This window comes from Phaenicophaeus curvirostris, chromosome 16 (assembly GCF_032191515.1).
Source record: "Phaenicophaeus curvirostris isolate KB17595 chromosome 16, BPBGC_Pcur_1.0, whole genome shotgun sequence".
NCBI lineage: Eukaryota > Metazoa > Chordata > Aves > Cuculiformes > Cuculidae > Phaenicophaeus > Phaenicophaeus curvirostris.
The window spans coordinates 11098285-11117891 of record NC_091407.1 but is presented as its reverse complement, the minus strand read 5'-3'; the positions used below and the strand labels follow the sequence as shown (position 1 = coordinate 11117891).

Genomic DNA, 19607 nt, shown 5'->3' with positions numbered 1-19607 from the left:
AGGAGAAGAGAAAATTTCCAGTCATGATGAACAGACATAACTAATATTCAAAAACTGGAATAAACAGCCACAATGAGCAGCACAGATTTTAATCCTATCGACCCGGTCATGGAGAGAACTGCTAAAATCTGGGTTAATCCTTCCAATCCTTAGTCAGAAATGAAAGTCTGTGCAATTGAAATAGTATGCCAGAATTAGATTTTCTTGTGGTAAGGATTCGATTAAGCCAAAAATTAAGATCTGAAATAGCTTCAGTTAAAATCAAAGTGGTGCATTTCTACTGACAGATACTATAATCCAGAGGAGTTATCGTACTGAGACCAAACTCTCATCCCTTCTCTCCACAGGAAATTAATTTGGGACAAATCCCACACATGATTTTCAGATAGGAGTATTGTCTGAAAACAACAACAAAAAAAATAAAATCGAATCAGCAACTGCTGGACTGAAATGCCATGAATAAGAACAGCCTCCAGTTAGGAGGATGACAGAAAAAGACGACTTCTATTGTAATTTTATGAAGCAGATTCTTACAAACACCCCAGTGGTAATTCTAACTACTTTCTATTTGTTACTGTACTCAAAAACATGACATACCCATTACATATAAAATATTTATTTCATATCTATTTATCTGTATTGGGCAGGGGATTGCTTTTATTTTTAGCAAGCTGAGAGATTACACATGTCAACATAGAAAATTTTAAAAATGAAGAAGGGAAGATACTACTCTCCCAGGAACCGTTTCACTGGAAATTTCTTCATCATTTGATTAAAGCCTGCACAAATCAGGCTAGATTAAATCCAAAATATAACAAGTGGTCTGTATTTCCTGCTGCAAGTCTTCAGACTCATCGATAGAGCATTCATGTCAGGCTTGACGTTTATGGTTGTTTTCTTGATGAAGTCACATATGAGATGGCCTCAAGATACAGAAGACTAGTGCTCCCCTTGAGCCCCCAGTGCCACGACCGAGTACTTGTGCGACACATCACTGTGCTGCGACTGTCAAAAGCAAAGTGGCAGTAAAATTTCCAGTTACATACATTTAAGGTCTATGGTAACAGAATAATAGAGGCAAATATTCAGCTGTAGCTTCCATGCCAAGAGAGCCAGAGGTTTCAAGCTATTGCATAAGCATATTTCTGTAATCTTTGTTGCTCCAAAGCTGGAAGCTTTTTCTCAGGCGAGGCCCTTTGAAGTTACTTTGGGAACCGGCTCTCTGCAGATGGAAAAACAAATGATTAAACCAGCTCAACAGGGAGTCAGACTTACTGTACATACTTGATTTAAAAAGCTAAGGGAGGGAGAATGGCTTGCTTTTTTTTTAATACAACACTGGAATGGTTGTTAAGAAGGAAAATATACCCCCATATGAGCTGAATCAGAAAAGCTGTTTTAATAACAGTTTTTAACTGGGTCAAAACATGCAAATGAAACCTCAAAATGACCCATTAAGACAAAAATCTAATTACGGAGATGAAGTTAAAATAAAATATCAGGTTTAAGTTAAGTAAAACTAGGTGGCATGTCAATGTGATAATTCACCAGCAGTCCAGAGAGTCATCTGAAAGAGAGCACCCCAAATACCGTGACAGCCCTTAAAGTACCGCATCACTCCTTCAACTAGAGACTGCCCTCCTCAGCAGAACATACATTAAGTCTAATGTCTTGCTTGGACTTTCCACCTCAGCTGTTAAGAAGCTATGTCTGCATCCTTATGCCTTTATATAAAGCACATCCTAAGCACGTTATTAGAAAGGCAAAAAACCCTCCATCTTCTCTTTACATCACAGCATTCAAATCTTCAGGAAGAGCATTTAAGTAGGCATTAAAGGACTAAATATTTAAAGTATTTGCTTGCTTTGCACTTGCTCCTAGTGCTTTACTTCACAATGAAATCAATCACAGTGCAGCCAGGATCCCACAAGCAGGATATTTGCTTTCAATGTGGGACTCATACATGACCTGGATGCTGTAATCCTGGCTGTTACCTTTTCTTGGAAGCATACTTCTACTCAGCATTTAGAAATGACTCTCCTGACCTAAAGAATTGTCTTCCACAGAAGTTATTTAAAACTAAGATTTTGCATGCCTATAATGTACTTATCAGACAGTAAAAAAAATAAATTAAAAAGCAGTACAGGGTTGGAAATGAGCAAAGTTCATTCTTATTTTGGCTTAAGTTTTCAGCTGCTTTAAGTTTGTATCCACTGCACCTTAACAAATCAATAGGACTTATACTGGAATAAGGACTACTGAGCTGGATCATTACATGTTATTATTGATGAAGTAACTTGCAATTTTAAGATCTCTCCTTATACGAGATGATTGTTGACTTAAGATTTGTGATTTCTTTTTTTCACAGTACAAAACAAACACTTAAGCAGAAAGGAAAAGAAAGATCAGTAAGGCTTTCAATGACCGTTAAAGGCACACATGCTGCAGGTAACAGCTGGCTCCCATACAAGCTTCCCATATGTTCATTTAAATTTTGATTCAGACACCATGTGATGTATTTTTACGAGAAATTGGGAAGGTGAAAATATTTGTATCTAATGAGAAGCTACTGAGCAACCGTCAAGGATATTTTAAATGTGAAGATTTTTTTTTACCTGTTCCAGGTCAGCTATTTAGTGTCATTTAATTTATTAACAGACCATTGGAAATATTCCAGTAATTCTTATGCTATAAAATGGAGATTGATAATAAAGAAGAGCAACAGGAAAGTGAAAGAAACTGTAGCCAGAAGCCTGTATCCTGGAACATGTTAGGAAAGGACAGCAAGTGACTTTAAAATAGTTAAAAGTGACAGGTTGTATATATCTGGAACTAGCTATAAAGATCCTTCCTCAACTTTAGCCATCCTGAGGTGGGAGGAATAATGTAAACTTGTACATTTCCTTCCACAAGTGAGCTTAACCTGCAAAGAGCCAGAACTATCCTTGTCTGACACTTTCCGATGCTCTGTTCTCTGAAGACACTGCTCATTTTCAACCTCCTGATACAACCAGTCATTTGGACGACATCAGCATTTATGTAATTCATGATCCATAACTTTGTTCTGTGCCCATAACTACAATTTAAGTTTTAAATGCCAGTAAACCCAAGTCTCAATGGTATTTTAAAGCAACAGCAAAACGCATTCATATACAGGGGAGACTGCAGAATCAGCAAGCCACCTAACACTGGGGAAAGCAATTATCTTCATCTGTTTTAACTGTCCATCTGTCCTGTTCCCAAGTACTCTGAAGCCCCTAATGGGAGATCTGAAATTCAGATTAATTGAATTGAAAATCAGCTATGAAAGGGAGTGATAAATGTTTTCAATTGCCAGATCCTAAAATTCAAGGTAGTGGGGAACCCTGCAAAGCAGCTGAACAAAGTGAACATACACACATAGATAAAAGTACATATTTTACTACAAATCAGAGAAGTCTTTAAAAATCTTTCCATTTTTTGTTTATATAGGACATCAGTGCTGGACGCAGTAGCCAGTAAAGTACATAACAAAACAAAGGGAGGGTCATGTATTTAGGAAAGACTATAGACTGACCCTGTCCCAGAGGTTATACTAAAGAAAAATATAAAAGCAGTAAGGAAGTTTTAAATGACATTGAAAGAGAAATATGCAGACTCCAAATAAACAGATGTCTGTTTATTTCCAGACATCACTAGAGCCCAGACTCCCTACATCACACGCGGAAAAGCAAATGTCCCCCTATATAAGTATGCAAAGCTGGTCAATGAATGCAGAAGGATTTGCTTAGGACTGTTGAACTGGGATTTTGGACAAGGGCAGGAATCCTGAAGAGAGATGGAGATGGAAACTGTTCAGAGTTTTGAACACTTTTGATTTTCTCATACTTCTTTATTCACAACTAGATCACTTCCACCAGCAATTTGTATTGCAGATTTATCACCACCTCATGTGTCCAACAACATTACCCTAGCTCACTTGGTTTGGTTTCCCATCTTTTATCTATTTTCTGCTTATTAAATATAAACAGGGTCAGCTTAAAGTCATAACAGTTTTTACTTTCTACTTGGGACTCCAGAGAATTTTTATTTGCCCCCATTAATCTTATTTTAGCACAACCATCATCTGTGCTGGTTCTATACTGAAAGAATCCTGCTATTCCTAACATCAGAGAATATATAATTTTAAGTTGAGAGGTATATTCTCTCCTAGCTTACCGTACGTCTGCTATAAGCAACCTAAGGTGATAGATGAGAAAAACACACCAAAACACCCTACCTCGAATAGTGGGGTTACAGCCAGATAGGAAGTAGAATAGCCAATAGATGGGATGCAGATGAAGGCAACAGAACAGGGTGTTTAGAATCAGCTGTTCCATGGAAAGAGGTTTGCATAAAGGAACGGATTGGATAAGAAAAACTCAGTCTAAGAGCGAGCAAAGGAAGCAAATGTTTCTTTACAACTTCTGAACCAGTTTGCTCTTACATCATTAAGTGAAAGAGCTTAATGTTTTGCACACAAAGCACTGGAACCATCCACAACATTTTTTGCTAGAAACCAGATTCCACAACAGGAAACTTCACTCTTTTTGCAGAAAACAATAGTCAAAAAGCAGACAGAGAAAGGAGAGATGAGGGGATGGCAAGCAGATAAAAATGAAACAAAGGACATGGTTAGATTATTTACTACAAAGATAACATGATTATTGAAAAAAATGAGACCACCCTAAATGATACTTCACTGTTACAGAATATAGACACTTGCCAGAGTTTTTGCATCTGTTTTCTTAGGATGAATCCGCAAGCTTTTTGTCATCCTAGTTAGGTACTTTGTATAGCTCTGATGCCCCTGCCAACACAATTCACCCAGAACTCTTACTTAGCTTCACACACACACAAAAAAATAACATGTAATTTGTCTGGTAATTACATGTTTCTGTATCTCCTAAAAGCAACTCATTACAGAAATGTCATGCACTTAGAGCAGATTATCTTAATTTTATTTTCTGTTTATCAAATTTTAAGTGTCGTTTCTAATTGCACTGTAAATTGTGTTGAGCTGGAAGGTGGCTATAAAATCCCTGCTCTTTCCTCTTTCATAGTGCTTCTACACAGGCAGCGTGTTTCTACTAGACACAAAATCAATGCAGTGAAAACAAAGCAGTCCTATTGTTAATTCTAGTCACATGGAGAGGCAAGATGGACAGCACAAATAGCCAAAACTTTATATCAACAAAATTACCAGCGGAAGTCTTAATCCAAAAGTTAGGACACAAAAAAAACCCAACCCCACCCACACACCATCCAGAAAAGGAAAGATAAAGAAAATCAGCATCCTCCCACCCAGTAATCCCTTAAATGAAAAATGATTATTGAAATATTTTGCTCCAAGGTGCACAAAATGCAGGCTATAAATAGTACACTGAGCGCAGTCTATGGAGCAAGACCAACAGTGTTCTCAGTCATGCTGCAGCAGGGAACTTGTGACAAGGAAAGAGCCCAGCCTATCTTCAGTCGAAATCTAAAAGGAAATTACTTTCCTAAACCAATGATGGAGATAAAAAGCCTAAAACACTAACTGAAGAGTCATCTGGTAATGAAGCACGGCTCCACGAGAGCTTACTCAAAACCTAGGTTAAGGGATGCATAATTTTGAAGTTGAAAGTGTACGGTCTTGATCTGAAAAAATCCACCTTACCCAGGCAAGTCAAAGATGGGCAGAAGTGACCCTGCTGGGAAATTACACGACCATTAGCAAATTCAACACACAAAACCACTGTGAATTACAGGCTCTATCCTGAGGAGTAAGTAAATCAACATACTTGAAGAAAAATATTAAAAGCATGAAGATGACAAACTTGTATTCTCTAACCCCTTCCTCTCCACCTCCACCAAGAGAGCCTGGAAGAAAGCAGGAAGAACCTGCATGTAATGCAGAAAAACAGATCTAGTTCTCTCAGGCCTAATCAGGCTTGAATATGAAACAAAAGATGACTTTTCAAAGCAACAGAGGTCACATTGGAACTGCATGCAGAATATCAGTGTTTTAATCAGATCCCATCCACAACCCTCCAAAGTGCTTCTTTGGGTATTACACCTAAAAGGGACTCGCCTTTTGCTTTGAATTTACCCTTGTACAAATACAGATTAATCTTGCCAAGCATTCTCTGATCCATAAATGCACAGCCAAATAGAAACGTTTCATTGTTGCCCATGATCTAAAAGTTTAGGACCAGCTTATGATCCCAGATTTCCTAGGTCAGTTTTAGTTCAGCCTCTGTGGTTATTGAGGAGATGAGGGGAATAGGAATGAATTACACAAACTGCCTAGATAGATACACTTAGGAATGATTTCTTTACTTTGCATGTGAAGCTTAGAGAGTAAATATTTAAACAAAATGTGATTCACAAATTTGGATTAGAAACTGTTGCTTTCTCAGGAAGTTTAGAACAGTCTCAAAGGCTAATCAGGGAACCCTGTGTCCTCCTCAGCCCACCCCAATAGGCAGCAATGGATCCTCATTCCCAAGTCCCAGAACGCACAGGACATTCACCAGAGGAATTTCGTTCTTCCTTAAAGAAAAGGGAACTTGTACACCTACCTCCTTCCAGATACTCAGGGTTCTTGATCACTTAAATGTGTGGAAAGAACAGGGGTAATTGCTTGTATCAGAAACAGCGTGACCAGCAGGTCCAGGGAGGTTATTTCTCCCTCTGTACTCAGCACTGGTGAGACCGCTCCTCGAATCCTGTGTTCAGTTCTGGGCGCCTCACCACAAGAAGGATGTTGAGGCTCTGGAGCGAGTCCAGAGAAGAGCAACGAAGCTGGTGAAGGGGCTGGAGAACAGGCCTTATGAGGAGCAGCTAAGAGAGCTGGGGGTGTTTAGCCTGGAGAAGAGGAGGCTGAGGGGAGACCTCATTGCTCTCTACAACTACCTGAAAGGAGGTTGTGGAGAGGAGGGAGCTGGGCTCTCCTCCCAAGTGACAGGAGACAGGACAAGAGGGAATGGCCTCAAGCTCCACCAGGGGAGGTTTAGGCTGAACATTAGGAAAAAATTTTTCACAGAAAGGGTCATTGGGCACTGGAACAGGCTGCCCAGGGAGGGGGTTGATTCACCTTCCCTGGAGGTGTTTAAGGCGCAGGTGGACGAGGTGTTGAGGGACATGGTTTAGTGTTTGATAGGAATGGCTGGACTCGATGATCCGGTGGGTCTCTTCCAACCTGGTTATTCTATGATTCTATGATGATTCTATGATTATTGGCAAAGATGAGACATCAGCTGTATACAACAAACTTAGAGCTGCTGGACACCTAGAAAACTCCATCTGCAACTCAGAATATCACATTTCAGGAAACAAGGTAGTTTTCCAGTTGGTGGTTCAGCTTTTACGTTACATTTCTTCTACACACGTTAATTTCTCTTGGAGTATTCCCCTTTCTAACCAATCTTTTTCCAGTTATGGCTTCACACAAAGCCTGCAAGTCTCAGCTTGTCCCTGCCCCAATACATCAAGTCTCAGTACAGAGGAAGATACATCAGCTTGGGCCTTCTAACTCAGCTTCTTTGAGTGCAAATACTCAAAAATAAACGTTTGCCAGCTGCTATGCACTTATACAATAGCAATGGGGAAATTCAAGCATAATCCACTGTGAGGCTAGGAGACCCCGGCTAGGTCTCCATCCCAAGAAGTCAGAGGTGCCCTTGGCTGGGGAGCGAACACGCAGTATAACCAGAGCTCTGGACTGAGAGAATCAAACTATGTCTGTTTTTACAATTGTGCACCTAGCTTATGCACATCATTTGCAAGCACAGGTTTTTTTGTCCTAAGGATATTAAGTCGAAATCTAATATAAATGGCCAATGATACTGCTGCAGGTTTGTTTATTTATTTATGTCAGTGAAATAAAGAAGAAAATATCTCAAGGATTTAAAAAAACAATACAGTGACAGATGGCGTGGAGACAATCCAGGCTGGGCTCCCTCAGTAAAATCCACACAACTTATAGCTCCAGGAAAGAGGGAAGGCAGAGAAGGAAGAGGAAGGGGGAGAAAAGGAGTACATGCAAAGCTGGCCCATAAATTCCTAACAAATAAAACCAGTTGTGGACTGCAAAGTTTCTCAGTTTATCCATACAGAGCTTTTTGTACCCTCGCTGATACAAGCAGGTCTACCCCAGAGACCTCCCAAGGAGGTCCAAAAAAAAATACAAAGAAAATATTTAAATGAAATTGTTAGTTCAAATAAAACATACTATTAAATTGTCTATTCAAATAATCTAAGCATCCCCTCAAAAATAATTGTTAGATGAAACATGAAAAACATGTCTGACATGATAGCAAGGCTGCTCTGTTCTGTTCACTGCATAATTTTGTTAGGATGAATATTTTCAGGTATGTTCTCTGGATATATTGATTGCCAGAAGTGCCTTACATGCCTTATAGTTGTCTATCATTATTTTGTAGCTTAAAGGGAATAATTTTGGATTTTATATTTGAGAATATCCTGAGGAAAGAAATACCAAAGATGCCACCAAGAATGTCTGCAAGCAAAAAATTATGCTGAAGGTCTAGTGTCCTACTTTTACAGCTCGGGAGTCTGCTGTTATAATTACCTATAGGCAGGCAATAGTTCAGAGAGCGCATGGAAGATCCACAACAGTGACTTACTAGGAGTTTTAAAACGTTGCTTCTCAAAACAAATACAGTTATGTATTGTATTTATTTTCAAGAAGTGTAAGAACAGACAGATTGAAGGTAAAGAAAATGGTACTTTGAGATGAAAATATATTGTCCTTATTGCAAATGACTAGATCCAACATTCCTCTCTCCTACTAAACTCTAGATTCCCATTTCCTACAATCTGATTATTAGTTACAGAAACTCCCAATCTCTTCAAGACTCTCTCCCTTCTACTTAGGAAAATTAAACCAAATATTTCTCCCTTCAACACCAGGAGAGTGCCAATTCAAGTCTACTCTCATGGAATTCCAGAAAATAGCTCCATGCTTTCCTTCGCTAAATTAAGACGGAAACTTTTGTGTGGACAAGCAAATGAGGAGTAACAATCATCTCAGAAACAGCCACGAAAATCCTTTAGAAAATAAGGGAAAGCAAGAAAGCAAGGCTCACATCATTAATGTAACACTCCCCTGCGTTCTAAGGCCCAGCTCAAAGCAGTGAATACTGCAGCTCTCGCTGTCAAAGCTGTACAGCCATTGCTGTGAGAAAGTAAAAGAGCAGTAACATAAACCAGCATGGTGTCTCATAACCGCCTCACACACCCAGAGTGCTGGCTCCTGCTGAAAAGCACAAGATACTGTATCCACCCACTTCTTCCACCTCTGTAAGACAGATTTCAAGCATTTTTTTAACCATGTAGTAAAAGTGATTATGGCACGTCTGCATAAAGGCTACAACCGATTACAAGCCTAGCTGTAAAAATGTTTATGGATGCGCAAGACAACTTTATTTTTGAAAAATACACATAGGTTGACTTCTATGGATATGACCAAGTACAACCAGATATGCAAGAGGAAGTCAATGCTACATTTTGTTGCAGTTGAAAATAAAAATTAGAATATCAGAAATTTACACCTCTCATAGCATCATTAGTTCAGGTAGAAAGAAGGAAAGTCAAATTCAGCTGCTTCTTTAAGAGGCAGAAGTTGGAAGTACTGGATACAACAGAATAGTGCAAGCTACTACAACCAGACTTGAAACACCACTTACATGAATACTGATATTTTTGCACTAAGGCATTTATTAAACTACAGTTTAATCTTGCAGTCTGTTGCAGCACCAACAAACGCCAAACCTAATATCATGCTCAGGATTAAAGTATCACACACATGCCAATATCAGTTATCAGTAAGGGCAGGAATGAAAAGTTACAAAAATTAAATTTAAAATTTTTTTAAGAACATGTGTAAAAATACAGGACTGCTTTTATGACCCAACTAGAAGAGCTGGTCAGAAGCCTAAATAATACACATGGAAGAAATGCAAATTGATGGGAACACTCCATGAATTATGTTCTCCAGAAAGGATTCTACAATAAAAAACAAACTCAAACACTCTCCATTCATCATGACATTTTTTAAAGCATGAGGATTGAAGCATGCCTATGCTTAGTACAAATGTGAGGTGGGGCTTTTGAATTTTTTTTTATACAAGCACTGTGCTACAAGGATACACACAAAGAAGCTGCAAGATGTGTAGAAAAACCTTAAAAGCAGCATGCAGTCATATACATGTAAGGGAGTAAAATCTCAGCACCAGAGCCCGGATTCTGGGTGCACTCTAATCCTAGCTGTAAGGCTGGGCTTAGAGGTCTGATTTGCACAAGTGAAGTATGGTTTTCATGTCTCAGGAATGAGGAAAAAAATTGAGAAGTTCCAGCTATGTCTACAATGAGCTGAAAATGACAGGCAAGGCAAACACCTGCAAGTATTTCAGTAACGTACTTGAAAAATATCCACCTAAAGAATGAAAAAGATTTAAAAATACAGTTTTACTCAGTGCTTATTCGCAATTGGATGTCTTAATAAACATCCCAGCAGCACTACAGGACAGAGGACCTGGTGGAGGAGTTGAACATGAGTCAGCAGTGCACCCTTCTGGTGGCAAATCCTAACCAGGCTGCATCAGCAAGAGCACAGCCAGCTGCTTGAGAGAAGGGATTGTTCCCCTCTCTGGTACTCACGAGGCCACATCTGCAGCCCTCAGTCCAGTTTTGGGTTGCTCACATGAGATATTGATACACCTGCGTGAGTCCAAAGGGCTGGAGTGCAGGAGGTGCAAGAAAAGGCTGAGGGAATTCTCTTCCCCAGAAAACGGAAAGGCAACAACAGGTATAATTGCAGCCTACAACTACAGAAACAGAGTCGAACTCAGACTCACAGCAAAAGAACAAGAGCCTGTGGTGACAGTACAGAGGGAAATTCTAATCAGATATAACAAAAATACTGGCACAGCGAGAAAGGTTAAGTACTGGAACAGATTGCCCAGAGAGGCTATAGTCTCTTCATCCATGGAGATATTCAGTACTTGACTGGACAATCTTATCCAACTTTGATATTAGCTCATCACTGAGCTAGGGCTGGGCAAGACAACCTCCAGGGATCACTTCTAACCTCAATCACTCTGTGATTCTATATTTACTATTTTGGAGGACAATAGGGGTGAAAAAGGAAAGCAAGTGGTGATGGTAGATGCAAAAGGGATTCTGTACTAAACAATTGAAAGTCTTTATTGCCAATATTATCAGCAGAAAGAATAATGAAGAATAATTTAACTATATATACTACTTTTGCGGGGGGGGTGGAAAAAGATTTATTTTGCAAAGCATTTCCAGACCTGTTTTAAGAAGCATCGCTATGCAACAGACCTTCTGGGAAACTACTCTCACCTTCAACGTTGTTGGCTACGCACTACAGCTGTCAGTACTTCCATGGCAATGAAAGGGTTCAAGTTATGTCTCTCCAGAAGATTTCTAATGAGGTTAGGAAGACTGAATTTTGCAATATGCAAAAACAGTATAGTTCAAAGACACTAACTATTCCTGGATGTATTCACAATATAAAACATAAGGGCTTTTCCCCCTACTTGTTAAGGGAACGAATCTTTTACTATCATCGCAGAACTAACCATGATGTTTTCTGTTTTAGAAAAGTATTACAAATAATATTATAACCATAGTATGTGGTGAAACAAATGTACCTAAGTTTAAAAGCAAGTGCTCAAGTCAGGAAACAGTTCCTAAGTAATGTTTGGTTCGAGATCCCTCAAATGTCAACAGATAAAAGACGAATAAACAGCCAGTCTGTTTTCAGCACCCTCCAAGGGATGGTGACGCACAGCAGGTTGGCACAGTACCCCAAAAACAATCCTCATCTTGTTTCGGTAGACTACTCCACATCTGAAAATGTTTTGAGTCTGTGGCAGAACTGAGGACCAAAGCCAAGGAGCAGTTCATTGGTGGGAGAGTTCCTGCCAACAGCAGGTGATAAAAGCAGCTGAAGGCAGAACGCGTGGTACTATCCAAAGGGTACCTGTCCCACACAGTTGGGATCAGGTAGGTACCACACACCCTTTCAGTGCCGCATTGGTTCACTGGTGGGGTTTTGACAGCAGATGCCAGGTGTTGGCTTCACATCCCTATCAATTTTTGTAGTCTGTATCAAGCAACATATCTCCTCATATCTCAGCCAGTGCAGGCAAACTTTAACTAAACTGAAGCAGCATACAGCCAGCTGGGCCAACGGAGGCGGCAGTCTAAACTATGCACCGTTAACAGCAGATGTTCGCACAGGGACTCAGTTACTTCAAAAGCTGCATGTCCTGCAATAATCACTGCATACTCCAAATATGGGCATACACCATGTTAAGAAACCTAGAACAACTTCTTAAAAGAGATGGCTCTTCATGCAAGATTCTCATCGACATAGTATTTAATAGCTACAGAGAATGTGGTAAGATCTTCTGAATCATGCCAGTGAAGTCTTCAGCAGCATGGGGCATTATAGATTACTTCATTTTTGTACACTGAGTTTAGTTCACATCAAGGATAGTTAAGCATCATGTAACACCCACCTGGCACAGAATTCACTGAATGTTGTGCCCACTTTGTGTCAGCCACGCTTGGTAGACTACAAACAGGCAGGTACCACACCCGCACGTGCACATTTGAAGCCAGAGTCATCTAAAACACAGTACCATGCAATAAGAACATAAATTAAATAGCCTTAGAGTGCTAGAGAACTAGATCCACAAGTAGAAGCAGGACCAAGCTTATTTTTTGCATATCCAGCCATCTCAATGTATGATGTAAACCAGAAGACTTTAAACACTGATCAACTTTACCATTTAGCCAACGACCATGTGTTTCAGCTAAAATCCTGACGCTGACTTGGAAAACAGATTTTACATTTGCAGTCCTTCTCCCCCAGACTTCATCTCCTCTGCCTTTATGACAGCACTGTGAATTTCACCTTCAACTCCCAGGATTTCATTCCTAAATGAGTGGTTAATTGAGTGACACATGCAAGTCTCAGTACTGCGACATTTCAAACCCAGTGGCAAGACAATGCACACTGAAAAATTCAAGTTGAAAATTAAGGGAGTTTTAGTTATATAAACAAACAGTTTCTTTAGCCAAGTCAAGCTACTGAAGACAGCTCTGTTGGGTTGTCTTAACATACAAAAGAACAATTTTGATTTCCCAAGTGGAAATCTTAGAAATCAAGTTTCAGCACAAAAATGTTTTATTAGCAAACTGTGATAATCCCCAAAATCAAAGAAAGTGATATAATGACAACATTAGCATGCAATGAAGATACTATTAACTTACTGAGACAAGAAAAACAATCTATTTCATTTTCTAGAGGCTCCTACATAAAAGTAAAAAATAGATCTGTATCAGTAATATCCTGCATATTCTACCGAGCATGAAGTTGATTCTATAAGGATTTCTACCAGTGCTTCATCACTCAGCATTGGTTGGAATCTTCAAATGTTCTTATACTGCCATAGAAAGTTGAGCAAAATACATATCAAACAAAATTCCTAAATATACATAAAGCCAGGTTTCTAGAGATGGATAAATCTGTACAGTAGTTTAAAAGCCTGTGAAATAACTGCCTTTAACTTAGTCACTGCAATTATACTTGGTAGCACTAACCGTAAAGATCTTTCCATATAAATCAAGATGTCAAACCATTGTTACAGAATCTCTGCTATAATTTAGCACTTATTGTCCTCCTCTTACACAAGAGAAGTTTTAAAGGAAGGCCATTCTAAATATCAAGGGAGACAGTTCTCTTATCCCAGACTTTCCCAGAGGCAAAAGTTTCAAAAGTTCAAGGCTGATTTCTCAATCGTAACTAATCAGTGCACCTGTCATGCTTCTTTTTCCCCCTCAAGTTATGAAGTAACATATTTGGTCACTTCATTTTTAGACGGATTCAGAGAGCTCTTTACTATCCAAGTACAATTCAGAACTTAGGAGTAATAATATTCAATGAATAAGAAATCCTGAAGTGTACAAATACCAGGAAATAAGTTACAATTAATACTGAAAAGACCTGTGTGCTGTAAAACCTATAAAAGACACTCAAGCTCCCTCTTTGGCTACCCTCTTTTACACCACGGTGGGAACCCCTCACAGACTTCCAGGCCAAGCAGCAGTCCATGCCAGAGAACTGAGTCCTAAACGGTGCTAAGCACCTGTTTCAGACAGCAGCGATCACTTCTCAACAGCAATACTGCTCTGCTAGAAGGGAGTATTTAAGAACAGTTACAATGTCAAGGAAGATGAGCTGGATTCATGAGTCACTTCTGTCATTCCACAGTCTCACAGTAGATTACATAAACAGATGTTTTCCACAAAACTATTTGTCATTATCTCCACAGTTAGACAACCCCACTGCAGATTTTCATGAACTCATTTAATAAATATAGTGAATACAAGACCTGGTTCAAGTTTGCAAGACTATTTAATTTACCGACTGTAGTGGATTACAGAAGTCCAGCTTAAAGTTACTGTCCTATTACTACTATTGTCCTCAAATACATTCAGGTCTATTGCTTGCTCTTTCTTATAAGCACCACAGAATATCTGCTTATAGTTTTAAATCTTACCCTTAAAATCATTTTATGGACCTACTATTTTGAGTTTGTTTTTACAGCCAATGTATCATATTTGCTAGTAAAATTTCTTAACTGACCAGAGATCAATATGTGCTGGATAGTAAAATTTCCATAGGACTGCTTTTACAATGGATGGAAAGCTGAGTTTCAGGCATGAACTCCGAAATACTTAAGAATATTTGATGAGTGATTAACAAGGACACTGCTCTACTTATTTTTTCCTTTTTAAAGTTCAGAGAAACAATTGGAACCATCCTTTTTGAACTGCTTGCAGTGATCACCCACAATAGAGACCAACATGGTAAAGTATATTAAACTAGTAAAAGCTTTTAAATACATTTTCCTACCTTGTCTGCCATTATCATGGAGGCTCCGCCATGAATTCCAAGAATGGGAATAGAAGTCTGAGATGAAATAAAATCCAAAATCTGAGCAACTGCCTCCTGATCAGTATCATCTCCAAAAACCACTCCGTGGATCTTGGTGCCCGACATCAAGTCGCAAACATGTGTTATGATGCTCTTAGGGTCAGTCTGGTTAACAAGAAGGGTCACTACATTGACATCAACAGTCAAGTCTGCTGACATTTCCCTGGTCCAGAGAGCTCTGATATCTCTCTCTGTGATATCCTTGGTTCTTCCCAGAATCACTGCAATGTTCAGGACGGGATAACTTTTCTCCGCTCCATAAGCAAGATCCAAAGGCGTCAGAAGAGCTTGGAGTACCAGGAGAGCACAGCCAATTTTCTTCATCTTTGCCAGCTTTACTCCCTGCAAAAGTGATCACATCGTATGAGAAAAATTGAGAGGAAAAACTGTATACTATATATCTCCAGTGAAGGTTTTCAACAGAAAGTTTCTGAACACAGTGCAAGCTTTAGCAGCTTTTTATAAAACATTCTTCACCTTAGTTTCAATTCAAGCCTCTTCTATCCCTACAAAAAGTTGGCTTGGCAATGACAGGATCACAACTGGTCTCCACAAGCAGGGCAGGAAAAAGTAGCATAAGTACAGAGAAAAGACTCACTAAAATCCTTCCTGGATCGCCCACAAAATTAAAATGACTGACATCACTTAAAAAAGACATTATCATGTTTGTGTTTAACCTTGCCATCCTAGAACAGGTAAAACACAGAAGTCTATTTTCCTTTGTCCTGAGCGTCTATTTAAAATTTAGTTACAGTCTAACAGGAAGAGATGCTTCAGCTCGAAATGAGAGAAGCCAGAGATCTGCTGGAAACCCACAGACTCCACATATCTCACAGCATCCCAGAACCACGCTGCTTTATTTCTGAAAATCTCTCCTAGACAGCTGCTGCTCAAGCAGTTTACTGCATTTCTGGAACAGGTTCAGGAGTGCAATATCCCGTCTTAAATTCTTCTGCCTCCTCTCGAGCATCTCAGAACTGCTGATCTCAGACACAAAGTTGTCCCCGGTGCTGGAGGGGAGGGTGTTCCATAAAGGAGCATCTAGAGGAGCATCTAGAGGAGCATCTAGAGGAGCATCTAGAGGAGCATCTAGAGGAGCATCTAGAGGAGCATCACCGCACTGTCGGGGGCTGGATATAGGCAGAGTAGGACGGGTAAGAGATGAGCCACAGGAGGGATCTGCAGGTCTGACTCGGCAGGACCTCCCTCTGCCCCCGGGGAGTTTCCACCCCCGCAGCTGCAAGAAGGGGGTCCCCGCGCCTCCCCGAGCCCCGGCTCGCTGCAAAGCGCCTCGCAGGAGGCACCGGGGGGGCATTTCTCACATCTCCCCTTTCATCCCGCCAGCCCTGTCTCCATCGTCAATCAGAAGGCGGCCGAAAACACACTCGGAGACAAGGCGAAACACGCAAGGGCTCGCTGTCTCATCGCCTCCTTTCGGGGCAGGCAGGGAGATGAGCGCTTGCGAGTCCCTCGAAGCGCACATCAGCGCCCCGGCTGCCTTTAGAACCCAAGCAACGATCATCCCACCCCCCCACCCCACAGCTCCGCACCCGGCGCGGCGCCGCGGCGCCCCCTGGCGGCCCCGCACGTACCCAGCGGCTCAGGACACGGAGCGGCGGCGACAGCGGGTGCAGCGGGAGCCGGAGCAGCCGGAGGAGCCGGTGGAGCTGGCGCAGCGCACGCCGCGGCCGCGGGCATCTCTTGCCCCTCGGTGCCCGGGCTCAGGGGCGGCCTCCGAGCCGCCAGCCGCACGCGTGATCCCCGCCGCAGCCTGAGAGCAACGTGGCATCCCGGGAGGGCGGCTAGAAGGAGAGGGAGACCGGGAAAGGGGCGCTGGAGACAGGACGGGACAACGGGGGAGAGACAGAGAGAGGGAAAAGCCGTTAGTCGGGTCGTAGATTTGACGGAGGGGAAAAAAAAAAAAAAGACATCTCTATATTTCAGTCTTACGTGCGATGCCAGCAGAAATAAGTGACTACGCTCAGAAGTTTTTCCCTCCCCTTCACTTGGAAATAAACGCAAGCTCTGCCCGGGAGCCGCAGCCCCCTGGGAAACGTCCCCAACCTACCCGGAGCAGGAAAACCCCGGGCTCCAGCCGCCCCTGTGCTCCCGGCAGGAGCATCCACCCTGCAGAGAGGAGCTAGGAGCAAACTAATTCACAGGACCAAGGGCAGGAGTTTCCTTGAGGGGTTCAACCCGGGCATAATCTGGAAAACAGCTAAATCGGTGCGGGATAAAGCTCTTTCTGTAGCTTGTAAGTGAACAGCTTCATTCGCAATTGAGCATAAACAAGCCCGGGGAGACACGCACTAGCAGATCCCGCCAAGAAAAGCTGGGATTACTTTGATTCTGCATTCAGTGCTGCCAGTAAATATGTATGAAGATACTTCAAGCAACCCCGGCTAAATGTAGGACGCCGGCGCGTCAGGGAAAGGCGAGCGGCATTCCCTGATGGTGCCGCCTGGACTCGCTGATCCGGTGGGTCTCTTCCCACCTATTCTATGATTCTATGATTCCCAGCCCAGCCCCAACTCCTCGGCTCGCCCGGAACCGCCGTACTTACTGCATTCTCCCTCCACATAGTTTCAGCTTCGAGATCCTCCAAGTCATTTCAGTAGATTCCTCTGCAAACGGCCAAGTGGAAAATAGGTCCCTTAATGCCTGGATTTCATCCTGCAAGTTGTTCTCACCGCAGCAAATAGGAGCCCGGCAGGTCTTTACCGCTTGAAATCCCGCATGATCAAGTTTTAGCAGAGCCATCGCAACTGAGATTTGCTCTTTACTTTTGGCTGGAGGCATTTAAGCGTCTTCATCTCTTCTTTTTTTTTTTCTTTCTTTCCCCACCCCCTCCTCCCCCCCCTTCTCTTATTTTTGTTGTTGTTGTTTAAAGGGCAATTGCGATATCGCCGCCGCGGCTCCCCGGGAGGGCAGCCGGGAGCCCCCTGGCTGCTCGCAGCCCCTCGGCAGCTCCCCGGGTGCGGGACCCGCCCCGCTGCCCTTGCCGGGGCCCCGTCCAACCGGCACCGAGCGCGGCTACACTTTGGAGGCTCCCCCCCCACCCCCCAACCCGCCTCCCGTTCCGCTTCCACGAGCGGCGGCGAATGAGTCAGAGCCAGGCAACCGGAGGAGGGGGTGTCGGAGCTGGGGGAACAGGGAAAACGTCAGGTTCGGGGAAGCGGAGCGGCTCTGCCCACGTTAACAGCCCGAGAGAAAGGTTGGTGGCCCGGGAACCCCCGAAGTGTTCTCCTTTCCCTTGATGCAGGGGCTGTCAACCAGAAATCCCTGCCACGGGCTCAGGGGAATGAGTGTGGAGCAGCAGATTCTGCGCTTAAAAGCAGCTCTAAAAGCTCTAGACCGCAGCCAAATATCACAAAATTTCTCTGCGGAAGTTGGCTCCATCTGGGCATCCCCACTGCTGCGTCCCACGTTTCATAGGATCATAGAATCACCTGCTTGGAAGTGACCCACCAGATCATCGAGTCCAACCATTCCTATCAAACACTAAACCATGTCCCTCAGCACCTCGTCCACCCGTCCCTTAAACACCTCCAGGGAAGGTGAATCAACCCCCTCCCTGGGCAGCTTCTGCCAGTGCCCAATGACCCTTTCCATGAAAAAGTTTTTCCTAATGTTCAGCCTAAACCTCCCCTGGTGGAGCTTGAGGCCATTCCCTCTCGTCCTGTCCCCTGTCATTTGGGAGAAGAGCCCAGCTCCCTCCTCTCCACAACCTCCTTTCAGGTAGTTGTAGAGAGCAGTGAGGTCTCCCCTCAAAGCATTGTGCCCGTTTCTCTATCTCCCACTCATCCAGCACAACCCTGATGTCAGACCCACTTCTCTAACCACCTCTTTTCTTCTTGCCCAGACAACACAGGACCACACCTTCTCCTTCACTCCACTGCTCACCTGCTTTCCTTATTTCACCATCCTGCTCCAGGTGCCACAATGGGTTTGCAGGGATGAACGCACCAGCTAATTACAACATAGGTGATAGGTTTTTTTATCCTCAGTCTCTTAGTCTTATGTATTTCTACACCGAATACTTAAGAGTAAGGCCGATTCTGATATTGACAGACCAACTTGATGAAGCACGTGTGCCAGAGGAAACCTTAAGGTTCAATTAAGAGCCAAGTGTCCACTCATTGAAGTTTGCTTCTCACTGCATTAAGACACAGAATACTGAAAACTGGCTCCCAAAGACATTTAACAATGCATCAGCTCTACTGCTCTTGACAGTCACTTCATAAAATTCCCCAACAGGTCTATGCCTTTTTTTTTCTCCTTTGAAAGATCTCATCTCTTAACTTATTTAGAGATTACTTCCTCAGATATTGCATTAGTCTTTCTAAGCCAAGCAATTAAGCAGCTTCAGATGTGTCCTTTTTTTAAGTTTGATTTTTTAATGCATCTTTTGCATTTCACCCTTGATGCACACTTTGCTCCTGTAAATATTACAGCAATGTTTGTCACAGTTAGTGGAGATGAGGTTGCATCTCCAGGCTTGTGTAAGGGTTACTTCAGTGTATGCAGTAGATTTACTGAAACAGCAGCAAAC

At 42.2% G+C, this 19607-nt stretch overlaps 1 protein-coding gene across 4 annotated transcripts in view; it reads right to left on the bottom strand.

Annotated features, from left to right (window-relative positions):
- GRIN2A (glutamate ionotropic receptor NMDA type subunit 2A) overlaps positions 1–17861 on the bottom strand; it is a 165130-nt gene extending 147269 nt beyond the window's left edge. For all 4 annotated transcript variants that reach the window (XM_069870506.1, XM_069870508.1, XM_069870507.1 and 1 more), the window contains exons 1-3: positions 17619–17861; positions 16648–16888; positions 14975–15397 (exon numbers count right to left, since the gene is read on the bottom strand). In XM_069870506.1, coding sequence (XP_069726607.1) covers positions 14975–15379 — 405 coding nt within the window. In that variant the 5' untranslated portion in view covers positions 15380–15397; positions 16648–16888; positions 17619–17861. The remainder of the gene's footprint in view (positions 1–14974; positions 15398–16647; positions 16889–17618) is intronic.
- Between the last annotated feature and the right edge of the window lie 1746 nt (positions 17862–19607).